The 12,789-nt window shown below is 51.0% G+C and overlaps 5 protein-coding genes across 5 annotated transcripts; 3 read left to right on the forward strand and 2 right to left on the reverse strand.

Annotated features, from left to right (window-relative positions):
• Nucleotides 1–377: 377 nt before the first annotated feature.
• A1O9_02390 (uncharacterized protein) lies at nucleotides 378–1,464 on the forward strand (the record flags this gene model as incomplete). The annotated part of the gene is made up of 2 exons (XM_013407964.1): nucleotides 378–1,009; nucleotides 1,059–1,464. 2 exons carry the CDS (start codon nucleotides 378–380, stop codon nucleotides 1,462–1,464), a joined length of 1,038 nt encoding a protein of 345 aa, XP_013263418.1.
• Nucleotides 1,465–2,282: 818 nt separating this feature from the next.
• Nucleotides 2,283–3,716, forward strand: A1O9_02391 (ATP-dependent rRNA helicase RRP3; the record flags this gene model as incomplete). The annotated part of the gene is made up of 1 exon (XM_013407965.1): nucleotides 2,283–3,716. One exon carries the CDS (start codon nucleotides 2,283–2,285, stop codon nucleotides 3,714–3,716), a length of 1,434 nt encoding a protein of 477 aa, XP_013263419.1.
• Nucleotides 3,717–4,470: 754 nt separating this feature from the next.
• A1O9_02392 (T-complex protein 1 subunit gamma) lies at nucleotides 4,471–6,070 on the forward strand (the record flags this gene model as incomplete). The annotated part of the gene is made up of 2 exons (XM_013407966.1): nucleotides 4,471–4,639; nucleotides 4,692–6,070. 2 exons carry the CDS (start codon nucleotides 4,471–4,473, stop codon nucleotides 6,068–6,070), a joined length of 1,548 nt encoding a protein of 515 aa, XP_013263420.1.
• Nucleotides 6,071–6,716: 646 nt separating this feature from the next.
• A1O9_02393 (uncharacterized protein) lies at nucleotides 6,717–8,366 on the reverse strand (the record flags this gene model as incomplete). Its single annotated transcript, XM_013407967.1, has 1 exon — nucleotides 6,717–8,366. One exon carries the CDS (start codon nucleotides 8,364–8,366, stop codon nucleotides 6,717–6,719), a length of 1,650 nt encoding a protein of 549 aa, XP_013263421.1.
• An 834-nt stretch (nucleotides 8,367–9,200) lies between these two features.
• On the reverse strand, nucleotides 9,201–12,485 carry A1O9_02394 (uncharacterized protein; the record flags this gene model as incomplete). Its single annotated transcript, XM_013407968.1, has 1 exon — nucleotides 9,201–12,485. The coding sequence occupies one exon, from the start codon at nucleotides 12,483–12,485 to the stop codon at nucleotides 9,201–9,203; it is 3,285 nt and encodes a 1,094-aa protein (XP_013263422.1).
• Between the last annotated feature and the right edge of the window lie 304 nt (nucleotides 12,486–12,789).

Raw genomic sequence — 12,789 nt, forward strand, 5'->3', positions numbered from 1 at the left:
GCAGTCTTGCAGACTACGCGGTCCAGTCACCGCGCATGGATGACTTTTGCTCTAGAAAGAGGGCGCAGCTCGATTCTTCTGCGTGGACTAGTGACAGGTGCGGTGTCTTGCTGATTTTCGACCCGATTGGATAGAACTTGAACCCCAATGCTGCAACAATAGCTGCGCCAGCAGATAGTCAGCCATCCTTCGTGTGCTTGTGCATGAAACCGGTGAGTGTTGTTAGGATGAACGATACCTTGTGCAGCCCTGCGGATTGTCCCAGGGTTGTAAACCGTAGGGTTGTCTATCACTGTCTGTGCGCGTGTATTAAAGATAGTAGGAGTTGTTGGAAAATGCGTTTCGACAAGATTTCGGAGTCTCGACTATTTTGAGACATGGAGGAATTAAACTTGCCTATGCAAGAATTGATGGCCTGCAGTCAGCAGAGAGCAAATTTGGTGAAACAACTATGGGGTAGTGACACGAGGCTGGAATCAGACGCCATGCTAGATATGCAACCATACCTTGAGTACTACCGAAAAGAGTGCTGCCACGCTTTGCATGACGGAGGCCGACATGTCATTTGCAGATATCACAGCGATATCCTGGAAATTGCGAAAGAAATCCTCAATGGTACACCCAAAGAACGTCTCAGGAACCAACTTAGATCCAGGTGGGCACAACCAAATCCTGAGAACTTAGAGACAGCTATTGATGCATCGATCGATCTGACTGCACGCCTTGTGTCCATGGCAAATATTGGGATGTTGCAGTTTGGTGTCTCTGCAGGGATAAAGCTTCCATGGGAAGGTGGGTCGATCCAGGATCTCATCAACGGGCACTTCGTACGGCCTGGACATCAAGAGGCAAATGCCAGACTGGAAAGAAATTTCAAAGGCTGCAACTTAAATCGGAATGCAGGGATAAAGATAGTATGGACAAGTAACCTTGCAGATCACCTTCGTATCACTGACGAAGAGGTTGCGGTATTCCACCACGCTTCGTTCCTGAAGCATCATCGCACGAGGTCAGTTACATCCGTCAGATGTCTTAGCAATTGTAGCTGACCCTCTTAGTGGACTCTTTCCATTAGAGTTTGTGGATGAGACCCTACAAACACTAGCTCTTCTGTTTCCGCAGAACGACAAGGGGACAATTCGGTGGCTCAACAGGAGGAGAAAATCATCCTCACAGTATATCGATCAACAGCTGAATAAATGTGGTTTTTTGAGAGATAAAGACCGGCAGATTCAGAAGTTTCGGTTTTGGCGAGAGCGACTAATTGAACTGGAGGATTTCTACGACGAGTACTCCCCCAGGACAATTCGGCAGCTATGGAGGGACAGGCGCGACGGTCTTGCATGGCATACCTTTTGGGCCGCGATGCTGATTCTCTTCTTAACAATCTTCTTTGGAATTGTGCAAAGCGTAGAGGGAGCATTGCAGGTTTACAAGGCTTATTTCCCGACAACGATGAACTAGGCCGGTATGACAGGTCAGCAACATTGACGTCCACCAGCAGCATGGATACGCCGGTTATGCCTCTCTTGAAGTCAAAATCTTACCTTTTGATATCAATGTGGGCGCAATCGTGGGCAAGGCGTGAGGTTTGGACGAGCAATAGTGTTTATTGTCATCAGCAGAGGATTCTTGTTCTGAAGACATTTCAATTCGACGCATAAGGATTGTGTTGATCCGATTACAAACCTTACCGTACCGCTGTGCAAGTGCTTGCGTTCACTATTAAGTGGGGAGGTTCGTTCTTTTGCCCATCTCATTGCTGCTAGGCTAACATCGAAGGCATGACTGATAGATGCTATCAGACCAGGTCTTGGCCGTAAAGACATGATCCTATGTCCAGAATTACTTGCACTTGGAATTGAACCAAGTTCCTTGAAGTGGAAAACGCCGCCTAGGCAAGGGCGATTCCTACATGACCATATTGTGAGGCAGTAAATACAAGAATAACCAAGTAACATTGGCTTTGCATAGAAAATGTCTGAGTATGTGACTCGTGGGAAGTCTGAAGTTTTTGGGCAAGGGGGACAACTAGGCCAAGCGAAGGTCGAAGGTGAGGATTAGGATGGCAAGTATATGCATAACATGTACGAGCAATGGCCCATGGGACGATGTTAGGCTTTTTAAAGCGGCAGGGTGGGGTTTTAGACTGGTCCGGGTCGAGAGTCACGTGCTGATAAGATCTTACTATAAGGTCGGCAAAAAATATTCGAAACAAACATCTTCGGTCAGTGCGGCTGCGCCCTGCCAGAACCATCTCTAGCATACATAAGATAGCAACAATGCCGCCACTTAAAAAGAGGAGAATCAGCCCCGAAGATCCTCCTTCGAAACATACAGAGAACGACGTCCCCTCCACCTCTGAGGACACTACAGGAAGTGGAGATGATGGGGAGCAACTCCATCAAAAATCGTCAGCACCAACAACGTTCAAAGAGCTGGGCATAATTGATTCGCTTTGCGAGGCTTGCGAAGCCCTGGGCTATAAAGCGCCAACTCCGATCCAAGCAGAATCTATACCCTTAGCCTTACAAGGTCGAGATCTCATCGGACTTGCGGAGACTGGAAGTGGAAAGACTGCGGCCTTCGTTCTGCCCATACTTCAAGCGCTGATGGACAAGCCGCAGCAACTACATTCGTTGATACTGGCTCCGACAAGAGAATTGGCATATCAGATTGCCCAAGCAGTCGAGGCTCTGGGATCACTGATCGCGGTCCGATGTGCGGTCCTGGTAGGAGGTATGGACATGATTCCACAGTCAATCGCGCTTGGAAAGAAGCCCCATGTTGTTGTGGCTACACCTGGGAGATTGCTGGATCATATGGAGAACACCAAAGGATTTTCCCTCCGACAACTCAAATACTTGATCATGGACGAGGCGGATCGACTGCTCGACCTTGATTTCGGACCCATTCTGGACAAGATATTGAAGATTCTCCCAAAGGAAGGACGCAAGACATATCTCTTCTCCGCCACAATGTCAAGCAAGGTGGAGTCTTTACAGAGAGCTTCATTGACAAATCCTCTGCGAGTCGCAGTCTCGCAAGACAAATACCAGACTGTGTCAACTCTCCTACAGTCCTATATCTTCATTCCACATAAACATAAGGATCTCTACCTCATTCATCTTTTGAATGAAGTAGCAGGTCAGACAGGCATTATATTCACGCGAACAGTAAACGAAGCACAACGGATCTCAATCCTGCTTCGAATGCTCGGGTTTTCCGCGGTACCTATCCATGGCCAGCTATCTCAACAAGCCCGCTTAGCAGCATTGAACAAGTTTCGTGCAAGGTCGCGGAACTTACTGGTAGCATCCGACGTCGCTTCTCGAGGCCTTGATATCCCGTCGGTAGATCTTGTGGTAAATTTTGACCTACCTCATGATAGCAAAACATACATTCATCGAGTGGGACGTACGGCTCGAGCAGGGAAAAGTGGCAAGGCAGTATCTTTTGTTACCCAATATGATGTTGAGCTGTGGATGAGAATAGAAGGAGCACTCGGAAAGAAGCTGAACGAGTATGAAACCGTCAAGGAGGAAGTCATGGTTCTGGCTGAGCGTGTTGGTGATGCCCAGAGAGCTGCCGCGATGGAAATGAAGGAATTGCATGAAAGCAGAGGCAAGAAAGGTGCAACTCTGCGGCATACGCGCACAGGTAAAGCCGGCACTGGAAAGCGAGGCCGTGATGATATGGATCGAGATGAGGGATAGGATTGGAATCCTAAATAATGTCACGACTGCAGACGAGAAATACCCATTGCGTACTTTCAAATATCGCCTAAGAACTTTGCAACTTATCCCTCAAGGAGGCAAGAATCCTGCGTATGCCAAACTTTAACTTCCTACATTTCACTGTTCTTGTGAGATCTTTCAGCCTGCGTACAAGTTACCACACCTTCGACGCGCCGCACTGCTGGCGAGTCAAGGAGGGCCAAGCTCATCGACTTCGCTCGATTCGGTGTGAGCACAGGGCAGCATCATTTCTCGTCCCAAAGCGGCTATATAATCTTGGCGCAAAAGTTGGAGATCTGCGGCCGTGGACTTTTTGAATTTGTCTGGAGATCGATATATCCCACCAGCCTATTCTCATTCTCCCATTAAGCAGAATATATCGCATTGTACATTGTGAACCCTCGTCGACCGTTATTTCATATTTCCGGCTCTGCTCCCTCAACTTTGCGTCCAAAGACTCCTATTTTCCCAAGTGTGCCGCCTGAACAGCAGGCAAGATGCAGGCACCGGTTGTGGTTATGAGTACGCATTTCTCCTTTCTTCACAGAGAATCAACCCACTGACACATGTCGCAGACACCGGCAATGGTGAGAGACAAGTTGGTCGAAAAGCACAAATTTCAAATATAACCGCGGCCAAAACGTGAGTGCCCTCCCACCACCCCGCCAATTCCATGGGACTGACAGAACCCAGGGTAGCAGATATTATCAGATCATGTCTCGGTCCGAAAGCCATGTTGAAGATGTTGTTGGATCCCATGGGAGGCATAGTATTGACCAACGACGGCCATGCCATCCTGCGAGAGATCGAGGTCGCACACCCCGCAGCCAAGAGCATGATCGAACTGAGCAGGACACAAGATGAAGAAGTAGGAGATGGAACGACAACTGTGATAATACTAGGTATGCACCTCTGATATGAAGTCTACAAACAAGACTAACGTCTCCCGTCTAGCTGGAGAAATGCTAGCGCAGGCCCTTCCACAACTCGAACGAAACATCCACCCGGTTGTGATTATCCAAGCGTTCAAGAAAGCCCTCGCGGACGCCCTCGCAATCGTGGAAGAGATCTCGATGCCTGTGGACACCGCCAGTGACAAGCAGATGTACCAAATCATCGAATCCTCCATTGGCACCAAGACCAGCTCCAGATTTTCCGATCTCATGTGTTCCTTAGCTCTGAAAGCTGTCCGCGTGGTATCACAAGACCAGACATTCTTCTCCAACGCCCCTCAACCGAACGGCGCGGCAAAGGCAGCCTCACCGATAAAACCCCAAGAAATCGACATCAAGCGATACGCCCGGGTGGAAAAAGTGCCGGGTGGAGAGATCGAAGACTCACGCGTGCTGGACGGCGTGATGCTGAACAAGGACATCACGCACGCCTCGATGCGCCGACGCATAGAGAACCCACGAATTGTGCTCCTCGACTGCCCCCTCGAATACAAAAAGGGCGAGTCACAGACCAACGTGGAGATCACAGACGAAGACTCATGGAACCGCATCCTGCAGATCGAAGAAGAGCAGGTCAAGAAGATGTGCGACGCCATCCTGGCCGTGAAGCCCGACCTGGTCATCACGGAGAAAGGCGTATCAGACCTCGCGCAGCATTACTTCGTGAAAGCGAACATCACAGCGCTCCGGCGCGTACGCAAGACAGACAACAACCGGATCGCACGCGCGACGGGCGCCACGATCGTCAACCGGGTCGACGACCTGGTCGAATCCGACGTTGGAACCGGCGCAGGGCTGTTCGAGATCGAGAAGATCGGCGACGAGTACTTCACCTTCATCACGAAATGCAAGAATCCCAAAGCATGCACAATCCTCCTCCGCGGCCCGTCAAAAGACATCCTCAACGAGATCGAACGCAACCTGCAGGACGCCATGTCCGTCGCCCGCAACGTCATGTTCCACCCACGGCTCTCGCCCGGCGGCGGCGCCACCGAGATGGCCGTTTCGGTCCGCCTCGCCCAGAAGTCCAAATCCATCGAGGGCGTCATGCAGTGGCCGTACCGCGCGGTCGCGGAAGCAATGGAAGTGATCCCGCGTACGCTGATCCAGAACGCCGGCGCCAGCCCGATCCGCATCCTGACGCAGCTCCGTGCGAAGCAGGCCGAGGGCAAGTCCACGTTCGGCGTCGACGGCGACACGGGCAATGTCGTTGACATGAAGGAGTACCGCGTCTGGGAGCCCCAGGCCGTCAAGATGCAGAGCATCAAGACCGCCGTCGAGAGCGCCTGTCTGCTACTGAGGGTCGATGATATCTGTGGTGCGAAGAGCGCGAAACAGGTCGGTGGCAGTGGCTTGTCGGGTGGTGGTGGCGAGGAATAAAGGCCAGAAGGGAAAAGAAAAGATCGCCGAGATGGAATGTCCTGTGCCACAGGGGACGATGACGATGTCGACGACCGGCCGCCATGGTTTCTACACTGTGAACCAGCTGCCTGGAAATGGTCTAGATGAGAGAATCACTGATGAGAATGATAGAATTACAAATCCGGACATCTATTGACTCCCACCGATCGAGGGAACATTAGTATTGCTTCGTACGTGCCAGATGGCGTCTCCGCATGATCGTGGTGACAAAGTCTCCAAATTCAAAGAAAGCATCCGGATGAATAAAATTACGCTCGTTCACAGATCCGCTGCATACGTAGATTGCGCTACGAAAAAACCTTTTTGGGTTCTAAAAGATGGCGGTTCCGCCGTGGTGGCATGTGACCCTTCCCAGTCTATGCTTCAGCTGTGAAGGTACCTTCTGCATCTGAGTCCAGTATCAAAGCCCCCAGCGTATCTGCAGCGCTCAACCAGAAACATCAATCAATTAAGAGCTCGTCTGCCCTGGGCAGGCAGCACGTGAGTCAACCCCGTATTACGCTCACATCTTTCGTTACCGCTGAAGAGCAATCAAGGAGCGCCGCCAGGTAGGATGCATCCCGGTTGGCTCCCCTCAAGTAACAGCAAACTAACCGCAGAGGGATTATTCCTCCTCACTGACCTCACTCTCATCACTCTGTTGGTGGTGGTGGTGGTGCTGCATTCCAATCCCTAGCCCAATTGCGGCACTGGCAGCCTCGTCCTCTTCATCTAGCGCAGCCTCCAATTCAGCGGCAAGCAGGTCCTCGTCGTCCTCGTCATCATCTTCATCGACCTGCATGCGATCGGTCCTTGGGGCTGGAGGGGTTGGTGCCAGCCCGCTGTCCTCCTCGTCATCATCTTTTTCGACGTGCGAGGAATTCAGCAATGAGGAAGAAGGTCGCTTCTCCTGCGGACTGCCGAGCTCGAATTCTTCGACATCCCCGTCTTCATCCGAGGGCGAAGACTCCGCTTCAATGTCTTTCATTGACACGTCTCGATCTCTTTTGCTGCCAGCAAGACCGTCCTTAGAGCGAGATTCGTCATCACGCCTCGATAAGGGTCTGCTGCCTGCCATACCGACATTCGAGCTATGGCCGCCAATCGGTGTGCCAGTGTGAGAGCGGAACATCTCTGGGTCGACTCTGTTCCTCCGATTGCGATCTTCTGGTTCCGGACTGCCCATATCAATCTCGAGATCACCATCGTCATCGTTGATAATTATATGGGGGGAGCTACCGATGTTGGCAGAGACATTCCTGGTATGGCCTTTGGCACCAGGGGGTTTGGAGCGTTGTGCATTATTGACAGCTGCTGGACGGGATATCTTGGGCGCAGGGTTACGAGATACAGCAATGGTCTCGCTGTCAGCTTCAGAGTCCGAATCTGTTATTGTCTCCTTACTCAGGGGCTTGGAAGCTGTGCTTCGCTTGGCGGATGTGGCGTTCTTTGCAGTTGTGGAAGATGTCGAGCGGGAGTGGCCTAGTCCACCACGCGAAGATGAACTTTCTTCTTTCTTCTTACGTTGTTGAGGCGTCGATGATGCTTTTGGCACCGCACCAGTAGCTCGGAATTGAGGTGTGGTGGACACAAAGCGACTGGCGCCGGGTGGCACTGGAGTTGTGATACCACTGATTGGAGTACGGTTCCCAGCCTGTTGTTGAGTGGACTTCTCAAGGCTCTCCCGTGCTTCAGCGATGAAGTGGCGGTAGTCAAAGGGGTTTGACGAGTCACCTGGCTCGTCTTCAATCGGAGGCGAAGATTTGCTTTTCCCTGTTGATTGTGTATTGTCATTCGACGACTGGTGATGATTGCTGTCATTGTCTGGCAGTTGGGGCAGTTTCCGAGCGGATTTGGCGGTATATCCCGCGCCAGATTTAAGATTCATGTCGAGCGCGGTTGAGAGGGACTCAAGCACGAAAGCGGATTTGGATTTATCAAAAATAAGAGCAAGGTTCTTTGTAGATTGGTTGGAACCGCCACCTGAATGTTGGCGATTCAGGGTGCCGCTGTACTGAAATTCACCTCCCTCGTCATCGTCGCTGTCGGCTGGTCTGAAGCGGAGATCATATTTGTCGCCAGACTTGGTGAGCTTGCTTCTGCGAGAAGTGAATCCGGATTTTGGCTGCCAGTTATAGCGTATGTTGACAAGTGAGTCCTTTGTGTTGCTGCTCTCGTTTTTCAGGCTGGCTCCTAGAATAATCGGATAATCTGCTGGTCGTCGTGGATCAATCCAGCCCGCAGGGCGAGTTGGTTGGAGAGCTGGGGATGCCATTGGGGAGGACTTATTAATTGGACAGGTTGGATGTCTTGCGTAGGCTTTCAACGTCTACGTGTGCGAATTCCAAGGCGAAAGTGAAAGTGTCTCTTCGTTGCTTAAGAGGGGTGTGACAGGGTATCACCACGCAATTTGGGGACAATCCAAACAGGGTCTGCCTATAAATAAGCCAGACAAAGAGATATGAGACAAAGGCGGTATGTAATAGACAACCTATCACAGACAGGATATAACTATGCCCACTCCAAAAGCCTAGAGAATGAATGAGAAAGGGCCGGACTCCAAAGAGATCGAAGAAATGGAAATCTGGGGAAGTGAATATGGAGAGAGTTCTAAGTGGAAGGAGCTGGCCGAGGAAGGAGGTGGGTTTAGTTAGAGAAGGCGCGGTGGTGGTTCTGGAACATTGTTTCTCCTAGCTCCGGGCGGCTTTGCCGCTGCCGGGATGCCCAGCCGCGCCTAATGACTCAATGAGCCTTGCGACGGCCCCACAGATGTGCCTGCCCTCCCTATGTATTTCACCCCGCCCCTGCCAACAAAGGATTCGGACCAATACCCGGACTTGGGCAGTGACTGACCTCCATCTCCATCTCCCGTCTTCCACGCACACTCACACTACTGGTACCTGGGGCACCATATTCGATACTAAGCCTGGCTTACACAGCCTAACGACGAGATGTCAACTAGGTAAGACTATGTGACACATAGTTAATGGCTGTCTGGACTGTTGTTCACAAAGGCACAAACTGCTCTCAGTAATTCATTCATCATGGTTCATGGGGTATCTCGTGCATTATCGGTCAACAGGCTCGGCCCCGTCGGCTCTGATCTTATCTAGTCATTAGACTTCATATCCAGCTGCTGAAGTTGTCGTTCCAATTCGTCAATAGTCCTGTTAAGCATCACAGTTGCTCCTCGGCTCAATGGCCTTAGAAAAGCACTCATCCCATCCTCTGTTTCTCCAACTGCATCCATGAGTCTTTCATCTTGCTGCCGCCTGGCTTCTTCAGATCTGTGAGCTATCGTTCTCCCCCGTGCTATGACTGTTTTGAGAAGTGAAGTCGAGTTGGCGTTTCGTGCCGACAGGTACACCCAGGATAGAACATCTTCCACCCCACGCGGAGGTTGGGTCAAAGCGTATTTCACAAACCCTCGTGCCATGAGAAAGGCCTTTTCGCTGTATAGCTCCGATTCACGGGTGTAAACTTTGTCATTTTCATAGCCTTCAAAGCCTGCTTCGTTGTAGAACGGTTTCTTGACAAATACAAGACCTTGTAAAGACACAAGTAGCTGGAGGAGGGTGGCTTTCTCGCTCCATTTCTCACAATCATGCTTACTTGCCCACGTGCCTAGTAAGCTTAAGCAGATCTTACCTTCCTCGTATAGATTGGGGTTGATGCGACCTAGTCCGCTGGTCCAGCTATGAAAATGAGCGAGAGGAGGGTCGGTAGGGAATCTCTCTGGCAGGTAGAGGTCGATCAGAAATGGCGCATTTTCATAAGGTGTATCCCGTGGCCCAATTATTAAGCAGCGCAGTAAGTCCAGCCGACTCTCATAAGTACGCACATAAATTTCACCAGCTGGGAGTGATGTCGCTAGTGCACCATGTTCCTTCACTATTCGCTTCAAAAACGTTCCTGCTGTTGGGGCTGAACGCAAGCCGAATTGATCCGAAGGCGGATCCTGCTCCAAAACAGCAAATTGAGGAGGCGGTTCAGCAGCAAGCAGCTTCTTGAGGTGAATTATACCGGCCAGCTTACTGGGACTGTCCGGCCCAACAGCAATCCCATTGTTTGCCGTCATATCAACGTCGCCGGTGTCGCTTAGCTCTTCTTGAGCATCAGCAAATTCTACGTAGTCGTCTTCGTCGTCTTCCTCACCGTTCTCTGACTCCCAGTTTTCACTGTCACTATCATTGTCAAGTCGGTGACCTCCCTCATATTCTACTGTCTCCAAGATTGGCTCAATGTCCCCATCATCTGACCATTCAGACCCGCCAGAACCGAGGACAGAGTCGAGATCCATAGCGTCGTCACTAGCGTCGTCTGGAAAATCGTCGCCGTTATCGAGGAGCGCCAAGATGCAATCTGAACTGATCTGAATATCTTGGCAGGGTTGAAGTCCTCCTAGTCGCACGGTGTTCGAGCCGTCAAGGCCAAGGGCGACTATTTCACCAAACCAATCAACGGGATGTTTAGATTTGCTTGATGACTCTGGTCCTGAGCCACCAGAGCCCCGAGGGAAAGTTCTCTGCCATCGTGGCTGTGTTGCCTCCGATGATGTACCAATGCTTCTAGCAGATTTGCTCACAGAAACACCATGAGAGCTAGTTTCACCTTGTTTGGATGCCGTTGATGCTTCTGGTTTTGTAAGGATGCACATGTCTCTGCGTTTCCGTTGTAATGCAGGGAATGACATGATCTCATACAGCGAAACGTCCTCGATATCATCCCCGATGGGCCCATACCGGGAGTGGGGGGATATCGTTTCTCCATTCGATCGGAGTTCAATCTTGGGTTCTTTAAACCAACGTACTGTGGCCACTCTTTCTATAATATCAACATTCTGAATGATTCCAACGCTCGTTGGCAGGAGATCATGGGGACTCTCAAAGAATGCCATCTCATCGAAATCCCTGATCCCCGCCTGACCATGGCCTCGAGGTCCCACCGCTCTTTGGCGCATGCCTTCACGTTTGAGTACGACATCAGTGGGCGCCAAATCTGGCTCAAACAATGCATACCCATAGAGCAGTGCCGAATCAACTGTTGAGACTGACCCGTCCTGCCAGAGAACAGTGGTTGATTGTTTTATTTGAAGGACTTTAAATTCATTCAAGTCCCATCCATAGAATAGTTCCGGGTCAAACCTGAGGAACTTGCCATGAAGTGTTCCATCAACGCCCTGGTATTTGACGGCCGCTGCAGTAGGATCACGAAACCTCACGTGATCCCCAACTTCAATGTCTTGGCCAGAACAGATATCTCGATAGTCAGTGATTTCGGAACCTTGCTGTCCTTGGACTCCGTTGGAAGAGTTTCCGAGATGAGCTTGAGCCTGATGCTTGAAAGGCATTTTCCCCGAGTCATATATGATCATATCCGTCCGCGGCCTCAAGGCAGCTGAGCTCTTGAAGTCTCTACTGTTTTGATATGGTTCCAGCTCATAGGGCGGGCTAGGTCGCACCCGTCTCTTGCGAACATTGAGAGGGAAATTCCGTTGTTCCCAATGTACCGCAGCCTCTCCAGCTCGAATCTCAAGGATTGTTCCCTGGGGAGGCAGTTTAGGATCATAAGTGCCTCGTAGCCACCGCCCTCTACGCAGCACCATGCGGTCTGCGACGACAAATTGCCCAATTCTTGGATGTATCAAGGGTACAGTATGGGCCCATCCTTGGAGAGCCACAACTCCGTCGGGTCGCCACACATCGCTCTCTGGGAGCGCAATGAGAGGCTTTCCGTTGTCTTTCACAGGCAAATAGAGGCCGTAGAGGTTCCTCACTACCACAATTGACAGGTTTTCGAGACAGATGACTATATCGTATTGAACATCTTCCACCTGCCCGACCCAATCCTCAGCTATCAGATAATCATCCTTGACCAGGTCTTGAGCTCGCCTGAGTTCCCGCGACGGAACATCATAGAGGAGGGCGTGAGGATTAGGATGGGGTATTTGTGGAGATGTGGAGGCCGGGCAGTCGAACCCGCACTTTGGTAGCTGTTGCGGACTTGGGTACGGAGATGTGAAGTAGCTTGGACAGCTGAGGATGGGGGCAAGGAGATAGGATTCGGACAAGTTCACAACTGCGCCCGTCATGGGTGAATTCGCTCGCTTGACGTTGTCGCCGATTTGAAAGGTGCGAGACAGCAAACCGATATCATCCTCACTTAGCAGCGCATTTCCAGCGGACTCGTCTTCAAACTCGACATAGACATAGCCAGGAGGAGGTACGCCCGCCTGGACAAATTCGTTCAGGACGTCAATGGGCACCTCAGTATATCCAATGATCAAGTCATCGTCCAACGGCTCGTAGGAATCGGTATGTGTACGCTCGACAGTACCATAGAGAGCCGGGTTGTCCTTGAGGAAGACATTATCGTAGAGTTCAAGAGCTCGCATCTGTTCGATCAAGTTGCGAGATGACTCTTCCGCGTCTTCGTTGCGTCTGCGTAAGTGCCGCGGGGTTGTAGCCACCGACAACTAATTAGGGCACACCGTGACTGACGGTTGGGCAACTTTTATAAACGAGGCGGGCGCACGCCCAAGGAGACTTGCAAAAGGAAGGTGAACCGATCACTAAACAACCCCCTCCTCACCCCACTTCGAATCTATTTATCCACGAACATCCATCCATCCTTGTCGCCAGGTACCCTTGGACAGTTTTCGCTGAATGCAGACAATGAAGGACCTTGGAAAATATCCC

The sequence above is a fragment of the Exophiala aquamarina genome (genome assembly GCF_000709125.1).
Source record: "Exophiala aquamarina CBS 119918 chromosome Unknown aczIA-supercont1.2, whole genome shotgun sequence".
NCBI lineage: Eukaryota > Fungi > Ascomycota > Eurotiomycetes > Chaetothyriales > Herpotrichiellaceae > Exophiala > Exophiala aquamarina.